This window comes from Amblyraja radiata, chromosome 4, assembly GCF_010909765.2.
Source record: "Amblyraja radiata isolate CabotCenter1 chromosome 4, sAmbRad1.1.pri, whole genome shotgun sequence".
In the NCBI taxonomy this organism is placed as follows: domain Eukaryota; kingdom Metazoa; phylum Chordata; class Chondrichthyes; order Rajiformes; family Rajidae; genus Amblyraja; species Amblyraja radiata.
Genome location: NC_045959.1, coordinates 41,374,349 through 41,400,122, shown reverse-complemented (window position 1 = coordinate 41,400,122; position 25,774 = coordinate 41,374,349). Strand labels below are relative to the sequence as shown.

Below are 25,774 nucleotides of genomic sequence, written 5' to 3'. Positions count from 1 at the left end.
CCCAAGTGGAATGTGAGGTGCTGCTCCTCCAGTTTGCGTGTGGCATCATTCGGGCAATGGAGGAGCCCGGGGATGGAAAGGTCAGTATGGGAGTGGGAAGGGGAGCTAACATGAATTCCCACATATTCCTTGAGAATTGTGCAAAATGCTGGAACTGTTTTTCCTGCATTCCCATTTTCTTCAACCAGAAGTGCAGGAACTGATCAGGAGGAGTGATCTAGTGCATGGGCTTGGATGCCGGTTTACCCAAAAGATAGACACAAAAAGCTGGTGTAACTCAACGGGTCAGGCAGCATTTCTGGAGAAAAGGAAAAGGTGACGTTCCGGGTCGAAACCCTTCAAAAATTGAAACGTCTCCTGATCCTTTTCTCTGGAGATGGTGTCCGACCTGTTGAGTTATTCCAGCTTTTTGTGTCTAGCTTTGGTTTAAACCAGCATCTGCAGTTCCTTCCTACATAGTACATGACCTTCTTAAGCGAGATGCTGGGAACGTGAAATGGAGAGAAGCAGTTCTGAGGAACAAGTTGATGTAGCAGCTGGCAGTGTCCAGATTAATACCAGACGCCACCCTGAATGTAGTTTTAGTTGTTTGCCAATGTTGCTGTCTCACAAGGACATGATTTTTATCACAGCGCAGGGGGAGTGGTTAGGAAGTTGATTTCCTGTATCATTCTGATTTCTCAGCGTTGGCGTTAAGAAACCTCCAAGCTGGATTCTGCATCCTCAAGCATGAAGATGTATGGCACTGCTCTGAGATTTGCAGTTGACTCAGCTTGGCAGTGAGAAAGAGATAAATGGAAAATATGCCGGAGAATTAAATAGGTTCAAACATGGCGGAGGAAATTCGGTGTTGGGAAATGAGAGGAAATAGTGTAACTTGGGTGCAGCACAGAAACAGGCCCTTCAGCTCCCAATGTTTGTGTCGAACATGATGCTAAGATAAATTAATCTCTTCCCACACACGATGCACATTCCTCCTTTAACCTATATATCCATGTGCCTATTGAAAAGCCTAAAAATGCCACTATTGTGTCTGCTTCCACCACCGCACCTGGCAGTGCACATCCCAAGCATCCACCACTCTGGAAAAATAACACCCACACTGGGGCAGTGCCAGCGGTAGAGTTGTTGCATTACAGAGCCAGAGATTCGGGTTCAATCCTGACTGCAGGTGCTGTCTGTACAGAGTTTCTACATTCTCCCTGTGACCTGCATGGGTTTTCTCCGGGTGCTCTGGTTTCCTCCCATGCTCCAAAAATGTACAAGTTTGTAGGTTAATTGGCTTCGGTAAAATTGTAAATTTTCCCTAGTGTGTGTAGGACAGTGTTAATGTGCAGGGATCACAGGTCAGCGCAGACTCGGTAGGCCAAAGAGCCTGTTTCCGTGCTGTATCGCAATCTAACTAAACATATCTCCTTTGCCCCTCTGTCCATAAATCTATACCCTCTGGTCTTTGACTTTTCCGTGCCGAAGGGGAGGGGGGAAAAAATGTTTCTGCCTATTTACCCAATCTATTCCACTCATATTTCTATATACCTGGGGTAAAAAGGAGCGGAGAGACAATGCGTGATAGGATATGATTTAAAAACTGATGGCAATGACCTTGGTAGGTTGACAAAAATGCTGGAGAAACTCAGCGGGTGAGGCAGCATCTATAGAGAGAAGGAATAGGTGACGTTTCAGGTTGAGACCCTTCTTCAGAACCTTGGGGTCACTGAGCACAGATATGTGAACTTGGTAAGACTGGTAAACGCAGAATCTAAAGCAGTGAATACCGTTGAGGTGCAACTTAGAGTATTTTAAATATTTCTGGGCACTGGAGCACCAGAGGCAAGATCTTGGACAGAATCGAGAAGCAATTTGCCAGAATCGTTTAGCGATGCACACTACATAGTTACGTGTATTGATTAGGGAAGCTAGGGCAGTGGTTGGATTTTAGATAGAGAAGGCTAAGATTCAATTCAATTGAGGTGCTTAACTTTATAAAAGATTCTGATGGTAGACACAAAATGCTGGAATAATCTGTGTCAAAACCACCCAAAACGTCACCTATTCCTTTTCTCCAGAGATGCTGCCTGACCCATTGAGTTACTCTAGCATTTGTGCCTACCTTCAGTGTAAACCAGCATCTGCAGTTCTTTCTTACACAAGGATTCTGGTAGCTTTTCTTTACCAATGTCTGGAGAGTTGATAACCAAAAGAATCACCTGATTTAAGGTAATTGACCAAAACATAAGGATAAAGCTGTGTACAATGAGTATTTAGGGTTTTATATGCTCTGCCTGAATTAGGATCGATCCTGAATTCGGAATTAGGATCGATCCGAAAGGCAGTAAGATGAACACATAAAGATAATTTACAGGGTGATTGGGCAGTAATGCCCCTGTCCCACTTAGGAAACCTGAACGGGAACCTCTGGAGACTTTGTGCCCCACCCAAGGTTTCCGTGTGGTTCCCGGAGGTTCCCGGAGGTTTTTGTCAGTCTCCCTACCTGCTTCCACTACCTGCAACCACCTGCAACTTCCGGGAACCGCATGGAAACCTTGGGTGGGGCGCAAAGTCTCCAGAGGTTTCCGTTCAGGTTTCCTAAGTAGGACAGGGGCATAAGACTACCTGCATGGCCATTTGAAAGAATCAGCACAAAGTTAGTAGGCTGAATGACCTCCTGTGCTTGAGAGTTAATTCTCAACGAATTAGAGAGGCACATGAACCTTGGACTCATTCAGGGTGCAACAGTTAAGTAAAAATCCAATGTCCTTGCCACAATTATGAATGTTGACCCATTCACAGCGTCAGCACACCTCCTTGTCCAGGGTGAATGTTGTCAGAATTGAATGATGCAGCTGATAACTAACACAGACTAAGATAGACTGCACTCAAGGGAGAAATACTTCTGATAAAATCAAATGAAGAAAAAAATATGCTTTTAATATGCTCAAATACGGGAAGAACCCAAAGTGAGAACCTGAGATTTGAAAGCATGCCGCTTTCTTCCTGTAATGTAACACTGTTAGCCTTGCCATTTGTGAGAGTATCAGTCTGATGAAGGGTCGCAACCCGAAACGTCTCCCATTCCTTCTTTCCAGAGATGCTGCCTGTCCCGCTGAGTTACTCCAGCATTTTGTGTTGGTCTTCAGTTTAAACCAGCATCTGTTACAATAGCATCTGTTACAATAGCAACCAGCATCTTTTACAATAAAATAAATCCTACCTTCTGAAATATGCTGCAACCTACAGAATGTATATTTGAAACCAGATCCTCTGGATAATGGGAATTGCTTTTAACTGAGTGTATTTGCATAGATCAGTTGTCTGCACAGAGCTGGTCTGGGCAGGCAGAGGAACAGCTTGGAGTCAGTAGACTGGGCAATGTTCAAGGACTCGGCAACAGACCTGAATGAATACGCCACAGTCGTCACAGACTTCATAAGGAAATGTGTGGAGGACTGCGTTCCTACAAAAACCTTCCGAGTGTTTCCTAACCAGAAGCCTTGGATGAACCAGGAGATCTGCATTCTTCTGAGTACCAGATCCTGGGCATTCAGGTCTGGTGATGCAGAGGTCTATAAGAAGTCCAGATACGGTCTTGACAAGGCCATCAAAAGGGACTTCCGCTCAAAGCTGGTGGATGGGGCGGATGTTTCGCAACTGTGGCAGGGTTTGAATGCCATCACCTCCCACAAGGCGAAACCAGGAGGCAGCTCAAGCAACAGCGAAGCATCACTCCTTGATGAGCTCAATGCGTTCCACGCATGCTTTGATAGGGAGAACACTGATGTCCTTCCTGAGTCCCCATATGCCCTGATGGTATTAGTCAGTCACAGAGGCTGACGTCAGAAGATTCTTCGGGGTGGGGCTCAACCCTCGGAAAGTGCCTGGACCTGATGTTATACCCGGTCGAGTTCTCTGAACCTGTGCAGACCAACTGGCTGGGGATTTTGCAGACATTTTCAATCTCTCACTACGGAGGTCTGAGGTTCCCATCTGCTTTAAAAGGGCATCAATTATACCGGTGCCCAAGAAGAGTAAGGTGATGTGCCTCAATGACTATCGACCAGTGGCACTAACGTCTGTGGTGATGAAGTGATTTGAAAGGTTGGTTATGGTGGATATCAACTCCTACCTCAACAAAAACCTCGACCTACTACAGTTTGCCTATTGTCACAACATGTCAATGGAAGATGTAATCACACTGGCTCTCCACTGGTCCGCACTGGACCACTTGGACAATAAAAACATTTACAGTACGTAAGGCTGTTGTTTATAGACTGCAGCTCAGTGTTCAATACCATCACCCCCTCCAAGCTGGTTACCATGCCAAGCTGGCCATCGCGAGTCATGGTGCCAGACGGTGGAGGGCTGTACCCGAGCCGGCTGCCTGCCCCTTTTCCGGGGTTACGTCCGTGCCCGGGTGGGGTTAGAAAGGGAATACGCCCTGTCCACGAGCACCCTGGGGGAGTTCCGGGACCACTGGGCTCTGCAGGGTGTTAAATGCATCCTTGACAAGGAGTGTAAGATAGCTGGATATAGTTTATTAAGGATATTTATTTGCATTGTATTATGGTGGTGTGTTCTGGTTTGTTTTATTGTAGTGTAAGATTATTTTTTAATAATTGAATACATTCTTTGAATAAAAAAAATAAAAAAAGCTGGTTACCAAGCTCACTGAACTCTGTTCGAATTGGCAGAAATACTTCTTCCTCATTAACAATCAATACGGGAGCACATCAGGACTGTGTGCTCAGCCTCCTGCTCTACTCACTCTATACTCATGATTGAATAGCCGGACACAGTGCGAACTCCATCTTCAAGTTCACTGACTACACCACCGTTGTTGGACGAATTACAGATGTTGATGAGTCAAGAGTATAGAAGTGAGATCGACTGATTGACCAAATGGTGCCAGCACAACAGCCTGGCTCTCAATATCAGTAAAACCAAAAAAACTGATTGTGGACTTTGGAAGAGGTGGGATGAGGACCCACAAACCTGTTTATATCATCTGGATGATGGTGGAGAGAGTCAAAAACTTCAAATTCCTGGGCATGCATATTACCGAAGATCTCTCCTGGACCCAGCACACTGATGCAATTATAAATAAATCACATCAACGCCTCTACTTCCTGAGAAGATTACAGAGATTCGGTATGTCAGAATGGATTCTCTTGAACTTCATAGAGAGCATATTGACTGGTTGCATCACGGCCTGGTTCAGCAACTTGAACGTCCAGGAGCAGAAAAGACTGCAAAAAGTTGTGACCACTGCCCAGTCCAGCACCGGCTCTGACCTTCCCACCAATGAAGGGATTTATCGGAGTCGCTGCCTCATAAAGGCAGCCAGCAACATCAGTTGAAACCAGTACTTTTCTCGTTCTTGATTTAGAATTCTGTGTCACTTGAAGCCATGCTATTGAGAATTCTTTCTAAAATAAACACCACTTAATCTGCACACGGGAATACTAAATATTGAAGCCAATTTAGCAGCTATGCAAACTGTGCACCATGTCAGCTGCTCTACATCGGTGAGAACAAACGTAGGCTTGGCCATGGCTTTGTCCAACACCTCCGCTCGTTTCGCAATAACCAACTTGATCCCCCGGTGGCTCAGTACTTCAACTCCCATTCCGAATCCGACCTTTCTGTTCTGGGTCTCCTCCATGGCCAGAGTAAGGCCCACTATAAATTGGAGGAGCAGCACCTCATATTTCGCTTGGGCAGTTTACACCCCAGCAGTATGACCATTGACTTCTCCAATTTCAGGTAGTCCCTGATTTCTCCCCCCCCTTCCCAGCTCTCCCTCAGCCCACTCTCTTCCTTTCTTCTTCCCGTCCCCCCTCCGCTACCCTCACATCAGTCTGAAGAATGGTCTCGACCCGAAACATCGCCTATTTCCTTTGCTCCATAGATGATGCCTCACCTGCTGAGTTTCTCCAGCATTTTTCTCCACAATATATTGACAGTGTATTTTTCTGTTGTCTTCAGGAAATTGGACAGAAGGAAGGGAGTAGAGTGGGGGGTATGCGGTGGCGAGAATGTGGCATGGTTAAATGAACTGCTGATTTATCGTACACCTATTTTGCACATCCGAAATATTGAGGCTGGAGGAGCAACAGCAATAAACTCCCTCTGCTGGTTAAATGTTGCTTTAACATTGGATATTTTCTACCCACAAAAAAGTCAGTCATACAGCACAGAAACAGGCCCTTTGGTCCAACTTGCCCATGCCGACCAATATGACCCATCTGTACTAGCCCTGCATTAGGCCCATATCCCTCAAAACCTTTCCGATCCATATACCTGTCCAAATGTCTTATATAAATTTTTCAAAAATCTACAAAATCCTAAAGGTATTTGCATTGCAGAAAATAAGCTGCATTGGAGAGAAATGTACTTAATAGCTATTAAAAATATATTTCTATATATTCATTTATAATCAATCAATAGCAATGGTAAGTTGCCCTTTTAAACAGCACTGTTGTAGCAATATTCTTCATGTTGAAGATTGTTGGCTGAATGTCATCAAGCAATTCAATCATAGAGTCATAAGACTTCATACTGGAGTTGGGCGTTTCAATGCCAGCATGTGGAGATGGGGACTCCGCTAGAGCCCAGCCTGAGAATGCGGAGCAGAAACACAGACAGCCAACCATGTCATCTCTGTGTGCCCGCTCTACCACCCACCAAATGGAGCTCAGGGCCGGGCAGACATTGACGCAGAGACCACAACCAGGAAGCATTGTCATTGAAGGTACACAAAATTGCTGGGGAAACTCAGCGGGTGCAGCAGCATCTATGGAGCGAAGGAAATAGGCGACGTTTCGGGTCGAAACCCTTCTTCAGAAGCATTGTCATTGTTCCCTTCTTGCCCAACTTGTACAAACTAACCAAAGTGTTCCATCTAAGCAAGTCCTATTTGGCTCATATCCCTCTAAACCTTTCCAATCCACGTACCTGTCTAAATATCTTTTAAGTGTTGTTATTGTACCTGCTACATCTAACTCCTCTGGCAGTTCATACCATATACCCGACACCCTCTGAATGAAAAAGTTGCACATTGGGGATATTAAATCTATCCCCTCTCAGCTTAAACCTGTGACCTCTGGTTCTTGATTCCCCTGGGTAAAAGTCTCTCTGCATTTACTCTGTCAATTCCCCTCAAAAGTTTCTACATCTCCATAAGATCATCCCTTAGCCTCCTGCGCTCCACAGAATAAAGCTGTATCTTGGCCAATCTCTCCCTATAGCTCAGGTCCTGAGCAACATCTGATAAATCTTCTCTGCACTCTTTCCAGCTTATCCTTCCTATTGGTGAGCCAAACTGAACACAATGCTCCAAACGATCACATAAAATATTGTACAACTGTAACAAAACATCTCAACTTCTATAGACAATACCCTGACTGATAAAGGACAATATATCAAAAGCCCTTTGCTTTCTTCCATGAAACCAATTCTGTATCCAGCATGAAGCCGATTCTGTATCCTATACGTAGCATTGTGCAACAAGAGCGGTCCTCAGTAAAATCCTTCCCATATCTATATTAGTAAAGTCACAATTTTGTTTCAATACCCATTACACCAAAATTACTGTGATATCATCTTTTCATCCCCTTTGGAATCAATTAACCTTAACAGCATATCTACCTTGTCTGTGTTGCCTCTGTATCTCTCAGCTGAATCCATTTCATAATATTCCATGAAGTTTCTTGAATAGGCTCCTCTCAGCCATTCATTATTAGCAACATCAAATAGTGCCAAGGTCCTCCAGCAATGCAATCCATTCAAAGTATACCAAAGATACCCCCAGACTCATTTTCGCTAGTCCTGTCCTTGCTTGGCCTTCACAGTAAAACATCTAAAACCAAACACAATGAATCTATGTATTTCATAAATTTCGAACCCATTCCTTCTATTACCAAACTTCCTGTTAATTATCTGCCCTTTACAATTGCAAGCCTGAGCTAACTTTTTATTCCACTTTCTTTTCCTCCAAACCCTACTCTCTGCTAGATCAATTTGTTCCTACCTCCAGTGGCCTGGGCCATTAAACTGTCCTTCACTGACCTTCCTTCCTGATCCAACACTCCTCAATAGACACTTCAAATTCATCTTCATTCCCTTCCTCCTCATCTTCATCATTGACCTCTGAATTAACAATTCACTATGAACATTTGTTCATACCTCCAAATCTCTGCTTCCCTCTATTCCTTGTTTAAATGCCTCAAATCCACTATTCATCCCTATAATATCAGTGAAATTGAGTGACAGTAACCACGTTACATTATTCCCCATCGTTGTCCTTGACTGCGATAGGACCTTTGAGTCTGATCACTCAAAGGATCTTTCAATAGGATGCTTCTGTAATCTGTTTTAGTATAAATGTCTTTGTTTGACTACATTCCTCTTGATCTTCTCATCTTTGGCCATGTCTTCTGTTCCTTCATTATACTCTTACTTCTGGACTTCCCCAAGGCATGACCTGTTCCCAAATACACACCATCCCCGACGATATATTTTTGACATTGGTTATTTTCTTTTGAATATTGATGATAACCATGATTGCCAACATTATGCACCCATAATAAGGAGATTGGGGCGCAGGAGGGGGCATGTTGTGGACATGGCTTGTAAGCAGGATTACACCAAGTACCACTAAATAACATGAAGATCCTAGGATTCGTGAAGGCTCAATTGGCCAAGCATGGCCATTGAGCGAAAGGAGAACAATTATGTGCAAGAGATGCAATGACCGACTTGGGTTCTGAGGACCACCTGGTGGTGCTTCAAACTATAATTGATCCCCTCCAGAGTTCCACCTTATTGTCAAAGTCAGAAGGTTAATTGACCAATTATGTCTGAAGAGTTGAGGTTATTGGAGTAAAGAAAACATCATGTAAAGCACAAAATGTTGGAGTAATTCAGCAGGTCTGGAGGACATGGTTAGGGAACATTTCGGGTCGGGACTTTCTTCCAGCCCAAAATGTCACCTATTCAATGTCCTCCAGAGATGCTGCCTGATCCAGTGAGTAACTCCAGCACTTTGTGTTCTGCACTAAATTCCAATGCCTGCAGTTCCTTGTGTCTCCATGAAGCCATCATGTGGACAGTTGAAGCTCCAATCTCAAGTCCAAAGTCAGTAAAACCCAAAACAGCCTGGGTGCTAGGTTCTGATTGCTACTGGGAAAAGCTTGTTGAAAATTGATCATTTTGTCATCTGGATGAGAAATGAATCTGGATTGGTTCATTTATCGCAGGACCGATTACCATTACTTTCTGGGCAGAGGTCAGGAGAATGTAGTTATTAGTTCGCTGCACTTTCTCTTTCTTCATCTGACATGATGCCACATTGAAAAGCTGGAAAATCAATATCTCCAGACCACACTTCATGAGCTGCAGGATCTTTTTTTAGAGTAACAAACTAAACAACAGGAAAGTAATCCTATGAGAATTGCGTTAAAAGTCTGGTGTGTCTTCTCAAAGCATTTAACGGATTTTTTTTTTTGAACGGCAAAATAAATATATTCTGAATATTGTGATTTTTTTTTCTAAAATAATTTATCTTTATACATTTGTATTCACTTTCCATCACCATTTGATTATGTCTCTAATTTTTGTGGGAGTCGCTAATCTTCATTTAAAAGATGTATTTTTGATCGTTCTTTCTTGCTCTCGTGCCTGTTACAATAATCTCGTGTTGGATGTCGGAGGTATACAGAAAACATTGTCAAAGCGGGTTCAACGAATCTTCTGGCTCAGAATAATTATGTTCAAATTTTGATCACAAAGCTCGATGCTGTGAGCAATTTTAAACAATGCATCTCATATACCTTTCCAGCACCTGGGAGATCACAGCCAAATAACAAACTCTATTAAAAAACTTTACGGTTTTCTGACTGTATTAAAAAAACATAGAAACATAGAACATGGAAAAATAGGTGTAGGAATAGGCCATTCGGCCCTTCGAGCCAGCACCGCCATTCAATATGATCATGGCTGATCATCTAAAACAAGTACCCCGTTCCTGCTTTTGCCCCATATCCCTTGATTCTTTTAGCTGTAAGAGCTAAATCTAACTCCCTCTTGGAAACATCTAGTGAATTGGACTCCAGCACCAATTCACTAGATGTTTGATGCTGGAAAAAAAACCATGCCGTCACGGGGAGAACGTACAAACTCTGTACAGACAGCACTCGTTGTCAGAATCAAACCCGGGTCTCTGGTGCTGTAAGAATGCAACTCTACCACTGCGCCACCGGGCCACTCAGTGCTGTGCCGTGCAAAATGTGATGAGAATTAAAAAATTAGAATGAATGCAAAATTAGTGTTAATGGGTCGTCGAAGATCAGCGTCGACATGATGGAACAAAAGCCTGTTTCTATGCTGTATCTCCCCAACTTGTTAACTGGGATTGCAGGCACTCCCCGACTTATGTAATGCGACATATGTAAACTCGCACTTACATGAGCATTCTGCAAGCTACTAACGTCCATGTGATCTCCGCGTTAGTGCTCCCCAGTGGTCTCCACGTCAGACAGTACATTTACGCCTGCACAGTAGCACTTCCAGTTCCGACTTGCATAACATTCGAGTTACGCAAGCGCCCGCGGGTTGTAACCCTTGTGTAAGTCAGGGAGCGCCTGTATAGGCCAGTGGGCAGGCCGACGAATGCAACCCCAAGTGATTTAGCCTCTCAAGCTTCTTCCCTCTTCTCTCATCTCTGACCTATTTCTGGCCTTGTACATCCAGCAGAAGTCTCCCTTCGGGAATTAATGTTGAATCAGTTAATCAGAAATTCAAACCTTTCCATCATCCGTTTCCAACATCCATCATCTTTTTCCCTCTGTCCTATCTGTTGATGAATTTTAATTATTCTATCTGCACATCTTCTACACTTTTTGTTATTCAGTCATTTATTCTTTCACAGACTCCCTTGTGTCATTCATTCTCTCCTGCCTTCAACTAGTATTATTATTATTATTGAATCGTTGAAAACTTTAGCAACGCAGTGGAGCTGGTTTCCGATGGGCATTCCTCACAATGCTATTTACGACAGTGATCGCAACTTCTACTGCATTGGCTCACTAGGAGCTCATCCGCCCTTTGACAGGTCTTGTTTTTGGTCCTGCTGGGGGTTCACAGCCCTCTACTCACCTGGCAAACCAGATGGGGGAGACGGTTTAAGGGCCTGTCCCACTTTCACGATCTAATTCACGACCTCTGGCGAGTTTGCCCTTGACTCGTACTCGCAGCATGGTCGTCACAAGGTCGTAGGAGGTCGTAGGTAGGTCGTGATGCTAGTCGTAGGTACTCGTGGCATCAAGTAGGTCGGGGCATTTTTCTAGCCTGTTGAAAAATGTCCATGAGTAAAAAAGGTCATGAATTTGGTCATGAAAGTGGGACAGGCCCTTTAAGTCGCCGATTATCTGACCATGGAGCAGGTAGCACGGGATTACATAGTACCCGTGGCGGAGGGGAACACCCCCCTGACCTGGCATCAACACTGATCTAGAACTTCCCTTTTTGTTCTCATTCCTCTCTTCCCCGCCAATCAGGGTGCTCTGGTTTCCTCCCACATCTCAAAGGCATGCAGGTTTGTAGGTTAATTGGCCTCGGTAAATTGCCCCCAGTGTGTAAGGAGTGGATGTGACATGGGATAACATAGAACTAGTGTGAACGAGTGATTGATGGTTGGTGTGGACTCGGTGGGCTGAAGGGACTGTTTCCTTGTTGTATCTCTAAACCAAACTAAACTAAAACTGAAGGTACACAAAATTGCTGGGGAAACTCAGCGGGTGCAGCAGCATCTATGGAGCGAAGGAAATAGGCGACGTTTCGGGCCGAAACCCTTCTTCAGATCTAAACTAAAACTGAAGCAGCATTGTAGGTAATATCTACACCTCGAGGACTGCAGCAGTACAAGAAGACAATTCACCACCACCTTCTCCAGGGAAACTAGGGATGGGTAATCAAGTACTAGCTCAGCCTGCACAGCCCACATCCCTTCAATAAATGTAAACAAAATATCTGTGTGTGCCCCCCCCTCTTGATCCTCCATGTTTAGGACTGTGATGAGGAGAAATTCTTTCACACAGGGTGGTGTGAGATGCAGTACCATTGTGATTCAAAACTGATTGATTGATTTACAACTTTCAAGGAATTGAGGAACTTGGTGATGGATCAGGGAAGTAGCATTATGGTGGATCATTATTTTGGTGAAAATGAAACGCGTTATGGAAGAAAACGTGCCTATTATGTTATGGCGGAGACAATTAAGCAGTTGGCGACCAAATATATGAGAGAATGACTGCCTAAAAATTCTTACTGTTTTTGATTATTTTCAGAACACTATAGTTCTTTCATTTAAAATTGCATTTATAACATAAATTATAAAATGTCTGTTCTCTTTAAAACATAAGCTGACCTGTTTCAGCTAATATGATATCTTGATATTAGCAACAAATTTGTGGTCACAAAGTGAACAATTATGGCTCTGGTGAGATTTATAATTTTGTAGCTCCATTTAAGGAATGTGAGGCTGTTGGTGCTGCGTATTCTGTATATATTTGATATATATTAATATTAATATATTGATTTATGTAGATGATATTTTATTGCACTTTACTTTCAGGCATTGCTATGTGGAAACCTGTCAGCAATGACTGATGTTGAAACCTCGTATGCAGACTTCATTGCTTCAGGACGGACGGGCCGGAGAAATGCACTGCACGACATCCTGGGTTCTCCATCAGGTGTAAACACGAGTGATTTAAGCCTTAAGTTAGCAGAGCTGAGTATTGACAAAAAAGGTGAGGGTTTACCACCGGACATTCAATTGGCTGTGCTCATTAATCATTGTCGAGGTATAATCTTGTTTTTATATGATGGACTATGCTAGGATATAACTAGTGGTTAGAAACATAGAAAATAGGTGCAGGAGTAGGCCATTCAGCCCTTTGAGCCAGCACCGCCATTCAATATGATCATGGCTGATCATTTAAAATCAGTACCCCGTTCATGCTTTTTCCCCATATCCCTTGATTCTTTTAGGCCTAAGAGCTAAATCTAACTCCCTCTTGAAAACATCCAGTGAATTGGTCTCCACTGCCTTCTGTGACAGAGAATTCCACAGATTCACAACTCTCTGGGTGAAAACGTTTTCCCTCCTCAGTCCCAAATGGCCTATGACCCCTGGTTCTGTACTCCCCCATTTTTCCTGCATCTAGCCTGTCCAATCCTTTAAGATCTTATATGTTTCTATAAGATCTCTCCTCTCATCCTTCTAAGGTTGTCCCAGTAAATCTGTCAAGAGGTTTAGGTGATCGACTGTTTAATTGTCATATGCACCGGGACTGATACAATGAAAATGTATTACTTGATGCAGCTTTACAGATGCACTAAACACAACATAACAAATAAATACACAATAAATTGCTGCATGACCCACTGAGTCATTCCAGCACTTTATGTCTGCCTTTTACAATAAATTATGTTGATAATTTAGGTAACAATACCTTAATAGTGCAAGTACACAGTGCAACCTTATAGGAAGTCCACAGTAGTTCAGTGCTGAGATCAAGGTGTGGTGGGGGTTGTGTCGGTTCTTGAACCTATCACTGTTTATTAATCTCGTATGAGGTATTATCTATTAATTAGTGACTACTGACCCATATTATTTACAATACATGGCACTGGAGTATTCTAGGAGGATCGCAAGGCTTTATTTTACCTTTTCTAAAATTGGATAAAGATTTTGGATCTTTACTGGATGTGACAGGTTTTTGTTATATTTTCTGCACTAGTTCACTTTGATTGAAGCTGAATAGCTGCTTTTCTACATTGTATAACGCATGGACCAGGCTCGAGCACCAAAACCATCACATACTGATACTTGCGGCGAATTGGAGGAGGTGGTCCTAATATCATCACTCCGGGTTGAATATAATAATTAAATTAAATTTTTTAAATTTTAAATTAAATTTCTTTATTTATATAGCACATTTTTAGTCAACTTGCCCTGGGGCAGACTGACGGAAGCGTGGCTGCCATTCTGCGCCTACGGCCCCTCCGACCACCACCAATCACACACACACATTCACACACATTCACACACAGGCAAAGGTGGGTGAAGTGTCTTGCCCAAGGACACAACGACAGTATGCACTCCAAGCAGGATTCGAACCAGCCACCTTCCGGTCGCCAGCCGAACACTTAGCCCATTGTGCCATCTGTCGTCCCAATACTGATACTTGCGGCGAATGGGAGGAGGTGGTCCTAATATCATCACTCCGGGTTGAATATAATAATAATAACAATAATAATAATACATTTTATTTATGGGTGCCTTTCAAGAGTCTCAAGGACATCTTACAAAAATTTAGCAGGTAGAGGAAAAACATGTAACGGGAATGAAATAAATAGTAGAGACATGACTAGTACACAAAGTAAAGACAGAATACAATTCAAAACACAATATGAGGCAATTAATGCACAGATGAAAAGGGAGGGGGACGTGGGGCTAAGGATAGGCAGAGGTGAAGAGATGGGTCTTGAGGCGGGACTGGAAGATGGTGAGGGACACGGAATTGCGGATCAGTTGGGGGAGCGAGTTCCAGAGCCTGGGAGCTGCCCTTGAGAAGGCTCTGTCCCCAAAACATCAGAGGTTGGACTTGTGGATGGAGAGGAGACCGGCTGATGTGGATCTGAGGGACCGTGAGGGTTGGTAGGGGGAGAGGAGGTGAGCGAGATATGAGGGGGCCAGATGGTGGAGGGCTTTGTAGGTGAGGATCAGGATTTTGTAGTTGATCCGGTGGGAGATGGGAAGCCAGTGAAGTTGTTTGAGGACTGGAGTGATGTGATGCCAGGATTTGGTGTGGGTGATGAGTCGGGCGGCTGCGTTCTGGACCAGTTGGAGTCGGTTGATGTAGGTGGAGCTGATGCCAAGGAGAAGTGAGTTGCAATAGTCCAGTCGGGAGGAGATGAAGGCATGGATGAGTCTTTCAGCAGCGGGAGGTGTGAGAGAGGGTCTGAGTTTGGCGATGTTGCGGAGATGAAAGAAGGAGGTTTTAATGACATGGCGGATGTGTGGCTCAAGGGAGAGGGTGGAATCAAAGATCACGCCAAGGTTGCGGGCCTGGGGAGATGGGGAGAGGGTGGAATCAAAGATCACGCCAAGGTTGCGGGCCTGGGGAGATGGGGAGACAGTGGTGCCGTCGATGGTGAGAGTGGGGTTATTGATTTTGCTGAATGTGGCTTTGGAGCCTATGAGGAGGAATTCTGTCTTATCGCTGTTGAGTTTGAGGAAGTTATGTTGCATCCAGGTTTTTATAGATGACAAACAGGAGTTGATATGGGAGAGTGGGGGGGGGGGGTTGTGGGGGGATTTGGTGCCGAGGTAGATCTGGGTGTCATCGGCGTAACAGTGGAAGTCCAGGTTGAAGTGGCGGAGTATCTGACCAAGGGGGAGGATGTAGATGATGAAGAGGAGGGGGCCGAGTACGGAGCCTTGGGGAACGCCTTGAGTGACTGTGGCTGTAGCAGAGGTGTGGTTGTGGAGAGAGATGAAGTGGGATCTGTTGGAAAGGTAGGAACGGAGCCAGCTGAGTGCAGAGCCTTCAATGCCGAGGTCTTTGAGTCTGGTGAGCAGGATGTTGTGGTTCACTGTATCGAAGGCTGCGCTCAGGTCGAGGAGGGTGAGGATGTTGCGGGAACCAGTGTCAGCAGAGGTGAGGAGGTCGTTGAGGACTTTGAGGAGAGCAGTTTCTGTGCTATGGAGGGGGCGAAAGCCAGATTGGAGGGGTTCAGGTAGGTTATAAGCAAGGAGGTGGGAATGAAGTTGCGATGCAACGATACGCTCCAGGGTTTTTGAAAGAAAGGGAAGGTTTGAGATTGGGCGGTAGTTAATGAGAGAGGAGGGATCAAGACCAGGTTTCTTTAAGATTGGTGTGACAGCAGCAGTTTTGAAAGCGGAGGGGACAATTCCTTGGGACAATGAGGAGTTGAAGAGATTAGTGAGGTAGGGGCAGAGAACGGGGAGGCAGGACTTCAGCAGGGGAGTGGGGAGAGGGTCGAGGGAGCAGGTAGTGGGTTTGGAAGAGCTGATGAGTTTGGAGATTTCAATAGGGGTGACCAGGTCAAACTGGGAGAGGAAGCAGTGTGGAGGAGGGGTAAGGAGGTCAGTGGAGATGTTGAAAGGAGGGGCCTTGGTAGGTGGTGGAGTAGATGCTGGGGAGTCGGGTACAGGGGATAAAGATTGATAGATGGTGCTGATTTTATCAGCGAAAAAGTGGAGGAATGAGTTGCAGAGAACCGGAGTAGAGGTAGGGAGAGTGTTTGCTCGAGGCTTGAGGAGGTTGCCCACTGTGGAGAAGAGGGTTCTGTGGTTTAGGCAGGGATCAGTGAATATGGAGGAGAGGTAGGCAGATTTTGCAGCAATGAGGTCATCTTTGTAATCAGTGAGGTGGAGTTTGTAAGCTTCAAGGTGGACTGTGAGAGATGATTTCTTTGTGAGTCGTTCAAGTCAGCGACCAGTCTGTTTCAGTTTACGAAGTGCAGGTGTGTACCAGGGTGAAGATGTGTTGAAAGTTACGGTTCTTGTTTTGAGGGGGGCCATAGTGTTAAGGGAGGTAGACAAGGTGGAGTTGAGATGGTTTGTGAGATCATCAGGTGAGATGGGGGCTGAGTCCAGGGGGAGAGTGGTGGAGAGGAGGTCAGAGAGATGGAGGGGATCAATGGATTTTAGATTACGGAAGGTGATTTCTCGGAGGAAGCGGGGGCGAGGTGTCGGAGAAGGGATGGTGAACTGTATAAGCTTATGATCAGAGAGGGGGAAGCGGCATGGATGGAGGTCGAGTACCGGTTGATTTGTGGAGCAGACCAGGTCAAGGATGTGACCTTTGTCATGGGTGGGAAAGGTGACGTGCTGAGTGAGAGAGAAGTTGTCAAGTAAAAAGGCGAATTCAGATGCGAGCTTGCAGGTGGGGAGCCCATATGAATATTTAAGTCACCAAGTAGCAGCAGACGCGGGGAGAGGGATGAGGCAAGTGTGAGGAGTTCAGTGAACTCAGATAGGAAGGAGGGGTTTGGTTTAGGTGGCCGGTAAATGAGGATGACTGTCATGGAGGAAAGGGTTTTGAAGGCGAGGAATTCAAATGATGCTACTGGGGGGAAGGTGAGTTCAGTGATCCGAAAATTCTGGTTGAAAATAACAGCGAGGCCACCTCCATGGCGGGAGGGGCGGGGTTTGGAAATGTAATTAAATCCAGGTGGGGATGCTTGATTGAGGGAGAAGAAGCAGAGCAGGTGCAGCGAGGTTGTTGCCAGGTCTCAGTGAGCAGAAGGAAGTCCAGAGTGTAGTCAAGGATTAGTTCATGGAGGGCAAGGGCTTTGTTGTTGAGCGACCTGGTGTTGAGGAGGGCAAAGTTGGCATTATGAGAGGGTGGAGGGATGGGGGCAGGCTGGAGAGATCTGAGGTTTCCCGGTTGACAGTGCGTGCGGTCAGCTGGGGTGGGGGGTGACGCAGTTGAGGGGGGGTAGAGCGTGGTAGTGAGCAGATGGATGGAATGGAACGTCCGTGGTTGAAGTAAACAAGCTTGCGCCGAGAGCTTCTGTGGATGAAACGGGGTCGACGTAGAAGTCTAAGCTGTTTAATGACTTGGATGCAGGATGGGACGTGGTTGTTGAAGAAACCAGTCATTTGTAGAGTTGAATATTTGAGCATGATGGTGAGGGTGCAGAGAGTTGTCCAGCGGTGCAGGTGGAGGTGGAGAGAGTATCCAGCGGTGAGGGAGCAGAGAGGTTGTCCAGCAGAGCGGGTGCAGCGAGGTGTCGAGCAGTGAGGGAGCAAAGAGGTTGACCAGCAGTGCAGATGCAGCGAGGTGTCCAGCATTGAGGGAGCAGATAGGTTGTCCAGCAGTGCAGGTGCAGAGAGGTTGTCCAGCAGTGCAGGTGTAGAGAGGTTGTCCAGCGGTGCGGGTGCAGAGAGGATCCAGCTCCCTCACTGGTGCAGGGAGGTGTCCAGCGTCAATGATGCACAGGCACAGGAGGTGCCCAGCGTCCAGCATCGATGGTGCACAGGCACAGGAGGGAACAGATAGGCAGGGAACAGACAGGCAGGTAGGTAACAGGTAACAGGTAGTTAACAGACAGGGGGGGAGGGGGGGAACAGTGGGCGGAGAAGCGGCGAACAGTCAACGCCAGCATCCTCTCCGGGCAGCGTGCAGGGATTCTAGCGGTTCTGGCGGCTAGCAGCTAGCAGCTAGCAATATAGGCCGCAGGGGGACGATCGTTCAACGGCCGAAAACGGCCAAAAAACACCACAGACCACCGCAACCGGAGCGACCTTCCAGTGGTCCCACGTCAGGTGGTAGGTCAAGACCTCGTCCGGGATGGAAATAAACCGCAGTCGGCAATTGAAGCAGTTGAAGCCGATTCGCGGTAAGGGACCGTTGTTAATTTGAATCTCCTGCCACCGCCATTTTTTTCCCAATGAATATGAATGAAAGCATAAGAGGGCATTGTGCCAAATCAGAGATATATTGAGAGATAAACAAACCAGAATCCTTTCACAGTAGCAGAAAGATGGGGCCCCTGAAGGAGCAGAAAAATTGAAAGGTACATGTAAAGTGATCGGAATGTTTAAGAAGGAACTGCAAATGCTGGCAAATTGAAGGTAGCTAAAAATGCTGGAGAAATTCAGCGGGTGAGGCAGCATCTATAATAGGTAACATTTCCGAAATATGTAACATTTCGGGTAGAGACCCTTCTTCAGACTGATGTGAAGATGGGGGTGGGGGGGGGGGGGGGTGGGTGTAGAGTGATCGATGTAAGTTCAGTATTGGGTGGGTTATATAAAAGAGCTAAAAGAAATGCATTCACAGAAACGAGGAACTGCAGATACTGGTTTATACCAAAGATAGGCACAAAGTGCTGGAGTAACTCAGCGGGTCTGGCAGCATCTCTAGAGAAAAAGGATAGGTGATGTTTCGGGTCAGGAGCCTTCTTCAGACTGCAAAACTTCAACATTTATAGTTGGGTGAAGCTCTGGTTTGATCCCATCCTGTTCAGTTATGGACTCTTGAGCCTTGAGAGGAATATTTTTTTCTGGGTTGGTTTCCTGACTTTAAAGATAATTTCCTCCTATTCTAGTTCTGTAGATTCTGAAGTGGCTAATGAATCTAATGTGATGGCTCAGATTCTTACACAGACAGGACTGGGCGGAGGGATAACTGGGCAGTCTGTAAGATGTTGCACTCCTGGCATTGTCTATGTTAAGCTTCCATGTGCTCCCAATGTACGGACTGCTGATACTCAATGTTATTCCGTTCTTCTCTACCCAGAGTAGACATGGGTCAGGCCTTCTTGGAAGTTAGTGGGCATATTATTTTTTTATTGGAAGAAACTTCAAGATCTTTATCTTTTCCTTCCAAGCATTTTCCTCCCATCCCTTGCCATGATGGAGTTTGAAATATGCTATGTTTCAGGAGCCTGATGCTGGGCCTACCCACTAGTGCCAACTAAGTGTCAGCAGGGCCTTAATATGATTGTAATAGATTCTCAATCAATTTGCTCACGATCTACTGTGTTTTTGAGGGCTGGATTAGCTGCAGGAGGCACCTCAAGGCATTGGAACAATACAGCCAGGACTATCAGTGCAGAATCCTCTAAATCCACTGTGAGGATAAACAAACTAGGAAATAAATATTGAAATGAAAAAAGGAAAGCAGAAAACACTCAGCAGGTCAGGCAGCATCTGTGGAAACACTAATAGTGTATTATTTCCAGTTACGAACCCCTAATCAAGTTTTGACCGGAAACATTAGCTCTATTGATTTTTCCATAAATACTGCCTGAGCTGCTGAATATTTCCTACAGTTTAGTTTTGTTTCGTTGAGTTTAATTTAGTTTATTGTACCGAGGTACAGTGAAAAACTTTTGTTGCATGTTAACCAGTCAGCGGAAAGACAATACATGATTGCAATCGAGCCATTTACATTGTCCAGATAGATTTAGAAGTGTGGGGCAATTGTAATATATGATTATAGATCTGGTTCTGTGGCTAACACACAAATAGTCGCCTGGGTAGGGCGCCATCTTAGATTTTCTATTTTTATTCCTGATTGAATTGTTTGTGTGTGTGTGTGTGTGTGTGTGTGTGTGTGTGTGTGTGTGTGTGTGTGTGTGTGTGTGTGTGTGTGTGTGTGTGTGTGTGTGTGTGTGTGTGTGTGTGTGTGTGTGTGTGTGTGTGTGTGTGTGTGTGTGACAACAATTTAACAAATCTGCTCATCTTCTCCAAATAACCTACTTCGGTGCTTGTAATTTGAAAGTCCAATCTTTGATGCCATTAGAAGCCACTAATTAAATTCAACTGTTCAATACATGAATGCACACTATATTATGCAAATGTTGATTTAATTGTAGAATTTAACCCTGTGATTAGACACAACCATTGGGCAAGGATATCGCGTATAGAGAACTTACATAAATGGTATAATAAGCAAAAGATAGACATAAATGCTGGAGCGTCAGGCAGCCTCTCTGGAGAAAAGGAATAGGTGGCGTTTCGAGTCGAGACCCTTCTTCATGCTTCCACTCTAGGCTTGCATGTTGTGACCTGGGCAATGAGCCCAATGTAGGACATGTAGATGCTGCCAACGATTAGGTAGGAGGTTACTGAAGGGCTACTTTGTAGGTAGTTTGTGGAGGTGGTGCACTCCTTCCATGAATGCTGGACTTCCACCTGCTCCCGTGAATAAATGAGCTCTCAATGCCATCCAAGGTTTGAATGCCCCTTCATAATATTCCATGAGCTTTGCAAATTACTTGCTGTAGCAGCATCTAAATCATTTGCAATTTATGTCCCCCAGGACACTTGGAACTATTTGCTTCTTTCTCTGTATTTATATAATATGCCTCTTACTTCTTCCAAAATAAACACTCACACATTTTACTCACGTTATATACCGTTTGCTAGATCCTTATCCACTTACTTAAATTTGTCTATTTTCCTTTGTAACCACATTATGACCTCGTTACTTTACCCCTTATCTCTGTGTCAATGCCACATTTGGCAAGCATGCCTTCAGAGCTTTTATTCAAGTCATTAAATTGTAAGATGTTGATACCCAGCACCAGACCCTGTAGCACTCCACTCATTGCACCATGCTATTTGAAATAAGGCCCATTTATACCTACTTTCTTTTTCCTGTTAGATAGCAAATCATCTGCGCACACTACTAGTACGTTACCTCCTACACAATCAACTTTTGTTTTCTGCAATAATCTTTGTGGTACTTTATCTGATGCCTTCTGCAAATGTAAGTACGCTACATCCACTGATTTATCATTATTCACTCCAAAGTTGTATTCCATGTTGGGAGACATTGGACTTGGTTATCCTTACTCCTTCCCAACCATACCTTTCATCTTCCCAGAGGATTCCTTTCTTTCCGATCCTGGCATTGAAGTTGCCCAGTTGAATCAGTTTATCTTCCCATGGGTGGGCTGAGTGTTTTTCAGGCTGGAAGACCTCCTTGCCTACATTCTGATACTAATGACCATAGTGTGCTGGTTATATGTCAGAGGTGGAGGGTCATGAGAAATTCACATCCCACAAGGGGTAGGGTTCTTGACAGTAAAACTTACCGTGTAAAGATAGCTTTCCCCTCCCAGCTTTCCTTTACAGAAGTGGGTGTACCCACTACTTTGTTCTTTGAGCTGGCCATTCTATAAGCTCATGTGATAGGAGCAGAATTAGCCCATTTGGCCCATCAAGTCTACTCTGCCATTCCATCATGGCTGATCTATCTCTCCCTCCTAACCCCATTCTCCTGCCTTCTCCCCATACACCTGTACTAATCAAGAATCTATCTATCTTTACCTTAAAAATATCCATGCACATGGCCTCCACAGCCTTCTGTAGCAAATAATTCCACAGATTCACCACCCTCTGATATTCTACCAGATATTTCTTGCCCTCCATCAAACCCCATCCATCTACCTATCCTCCCTTGCTTACTTCCTTGGCTTCCTCCTTCCTTTTTTGGACCCCTGTCTCTTCTCGGATCGCCTATTCCCACCCTTTCCCCATTCCTTACCATGCCCTCACTTCCTTTCTAGCCTTAACAAACCTGTCCAAGAAAGCTTGTTATCTGCAAGAAATTAAAACCCCTGTTAACCGCTTGAAGCTGTCTGAAGAACTTCTCCCCTGCGGTTTTGCCGGAGTTTCGCATTGGCTCTTTAAGTCCACGTTCACACTCCATGCAAGTTAGGATCATGCTACCACCTAGTGTGCTGCAGACGGATTGAGTCCGACTGTCTTCTTTGCCAGTCGATGGGGTCAAATTAGTCCTCAACCCAAGAGACGGCTCACACCTCCCTGTGATTGGAAGCTGCAGTCCTATAGACTGGGATAGAGACAATATTTAAGTGCCCCTCCTCCCGTTCCTATTATACACCTTGCCATACTGTTCTTTTATTTATTATACAGGTGGTTCTGCAATAATGCAATGGTTGCGTTGCTAAGAAGCCATGCATTATAGAAAATTATGTTAGAACAGCTTTTGTGTCAATGGGTAAGGGAAAGGGTTAGGGGTGAGAGAGTTTTAGACTTGCAATAACATTTTTTTTCCTTGCAGGATATTCAAAAATTAAGGATGCTTTAGTTGTTTTAAGTTTAGTTTTGTTATTGCAAGCAAAAAATACTAAAGGCTGAATGTTATATCATAAGTGATGTATAATTGGCATGTACCTAAATATTCAAAATCCTTTAGTTTTTCACTATTGTGATAAATTTTTAATTTTGTAGTATTTTATGTATCGGATAAATTACTGAGACTATGTACCGAAGAGAATATGTAAAGTCTGTATTTAGCTAGCTATAATTAATAAAACGGTATGATGCAGTATACCTGCACAAGTGTTAATAGAAACACTCGCTGGTCACTTTCTATGGCCACCAGTGGTGAAACTGACAGACTGTGTTTATTAGGACATTGTGATGTCTACTTACTGCATGAGGTTACATAGAAAGGTTTGTTTTTGCCCCTCACTATTTTCCCGCAGAAATGGTAAAATCATTCTTCTCAGCTAAATCTTTTCAGCAGCATTTATAAATATTTCTAACTTCTTCTTCCTTTTTATTAGAAGGGGATGCTGAGAAGGAAACACAGACAACAACAAACCAACCTTCTGGATCTCAGGAGACACAAGAAAAGGTCAAAAGCTAATCTGTCAAACGCTTCTGGAACTTGTTGATTCTGCTCAGCACTTGAGTTTCCTAACGTCATCAGAGATCACAAGGAGAGAGCTTAAGAATTTGGAAAATGAGTACCTTCAAAGATGGGCATTCAGTTTATAGACAATGTAGTGTGTGGACTGAATATAACACAAGATACAAACTGGATTCTACCTTTCTCTTCCTCAATGGTTGAAGAGTTGTGGAACTGAACTATTTAAGCAAAATAATGTGATTTATAGGTCAATTACATCTGCAACTAGATTTGGAAGGATGATCTAACCAATTGAGAATCTTTCTGGTTATTACAGTATGTCAATTGGTCAAGACAGAGTAACCTATCAGATTTAAGGAAAAAAAGATTTGGTGATTCATAAAGGGAATACCAAGTGGACAATAAGCTCTATAGTGGGAATTATGATACGGTTTTCATTTGATATTTGGAGGTGACCAGAAGTAATGCTCTACTGATGCCCGAGTGCTCTCACTCCTGTTTAACGGAATGCATGTCAACTAGAAAGTGTGTTTGGTCAAATGTAGTGAAAAGGATAGAACTTCTGTAATATAACTGACCTACATGGTACTTGCAGTAATTATTTGTAAAGATTTGCTTTAAAGTCATTGATGTTGTACAGTTTCCATTAGCTTACTAAAATCTCAAAGTACACCTTGCTGGGAGTGTCTGGTTCTTGGGATCTTGTAGTTCACTATATAGCAACTGTCATGTTTATAAGCCAAACATTCCCAGAGACACACATAACTAATTGTTTAATTTGTAAAATATTCCATCATCTCAATTAACACCAGAGTTTATGGAGAGCAAAACTGTATTGGAAGAATTCCTTTTGTCCATGATGATTTTTGTCAGCGTTAATTCAAATATTAAAAAGTAACGATATTATAAACTAAACATTGCATGTGTATTTATAGATGTTTTCACAGGATTAACTCCTTAAGTTGGCAGAACTCTGTATATGCTTTCAATGGAATGTCTCCCAGTAACACCCTACAATGTACTGTGCTATTTTAATCTTGCTTCCAACAATACAAGTTGTCATCCTTTTTACACCTTTGTTGATTAATGTACTAGCCTGTTGAACAAAATATTTGAACTAAACTCTATTATTTCTACTGGTAATTCTGCTGCAAAATTGGGAACTTTTCCGTGTAAAGTAAATATGTTGCTCTCCAGCAAACTTAAAAGGAAAACGTACATCACATTTCTAGACTTTTAAAGATCTTTCTTTTCCAAGAAGCAAGTAATTATTATGTACTTTTAGAGCTTTGTAAACCTTTGATACACTTTCTGTATTTCTTTTTTATCTGTCGACCATTTGAGATTATGAAATATAGTTTTACTGAAGATTGTGAAAAGCTAACCATGTACTGTTTGCAAATTAAGTGTCCGTTAACCTTGAACAAACATCATTTTGTGAAACATATGGCTATAATGCATAGTTTTAATTCTTCTATTAACATTTTGATTGCTGATTATTTTTTAAAGCCTAGTAGTTGTATAAGCTAATTTTGCACTGCTATCCTAATAATTATCGTATGACTGTTAGGAGGAAGCTTCAGACGATTAATGAAAATAAGCAATTTAAATGCGAGCTAGTTTAAGTCCCAAGGTCTTGAAGTACATTGTTTGTCAGTATAAAACTTGTATTTTTATGATTTCCCACAATGACTAACATGTTGGTATTCTAGTTTAGTTTTTATCAGTGAAACCTCCAATGTTCGACTCACTTTTGTATATATTTTTAGTGCCCCTTTGTATTTTAAAATGTTCTTTTAAACAATTCAAATAAAATCCACGTGTAATTGTGATCCAGAGAACATATCAAATATTTTTTGAAGTCTTTTAGTGGATGTACATTTCCATTCAGTCTTTTTAACAGGATCAGAATTAGCCAGACAAGGTGGTGTAAAGTGGACAAATTGCAGACCAACCCGTTGCTACACATTTCTCCTGATTTTCATTTACACTAAAGTCAATGGAAGTGAAAATTGAAAGATATGTGTAAGGGGCAGCTGATATCACGTTGCCAATGTTAAAATGATCATTGGTGTCCTGCATTATTCAATGAATTTGAACCATGTGAAATGAGAAAAAGTGGTTGGAAAAAGCAGTTACCAGCTGCTGGTGATTGTATGTTTAGTATTCTGTATGTATTTTCATGAAATAAATTTGCACTTGTGCTTATAAATGTGAATGAATTGGCACCTTCCTGTAGCAGACATACATCTCAGTCCCTACACACTGTGGCAGCCAGACTTCAAACATCTGTCAGATTGCTCAGAGATTATTGGTAATATATTGCCATAAACTAATCATAGCAGTAAAAACTATACTCCACAAGTAAATCTATGAATAAGAGAGTTATTTTTCTTCTGAGCATGTTAAGTGCTCAGCAATTAATCTTCTGCACTATGGATTCCAGACCACCTGCACAATGTTCTCACTGTGAGCTTTTCATATTGCAGGCCTGTGTTGGCGTCATTAAGCAATGCCCGTATTATGCCACTAACCAGTTTGGGTGGCCA

General features: G+C 43.6%; 1 protein-coding gene across 2 annotated transcripts in view; it reads left to right on the top strand.

Annotated features, from left to right (window-relative positions):
• The window catches only part of pkia (cAMP-dependent protein kinase inhibitor alpha), an 86,799-nt gene extending 61,356 nt beyond the window's left edge, over positions 1 to 25,443 (top strand). Inside the window, exons 2-4 of one of the 2 annotated variants that reach the window (XM_033019250.1) lie at positions 12,629 to 12,806; positions 21,207 to 21,311; positions 23,140 to 23,248. In XM_033019250.1, coding sequence (XP_032875141.1) covers positions 12,656 to 12,806; positions 21,207 to 21,311; positions 23,140 to 23,141 — 258 coding nt within the window. In that variant the 5' untranslated portion in view covers positions 12,629 to 12,655 and the 3' untranslated portion in view covers positions 23,142 to 23,248. Of the gene's footprint in view, positions 1 to 12,628; positions 12,807 to 21,206; positions 21,312 to 23,139 lie in introns of both variants that reach the window. The other variant, XM_033019252.1, reaches the window with a different exon arrangement.
• The last annotated feature ends 331 nt before the right edge of the window (positions 25,444 to 25,774 follow it).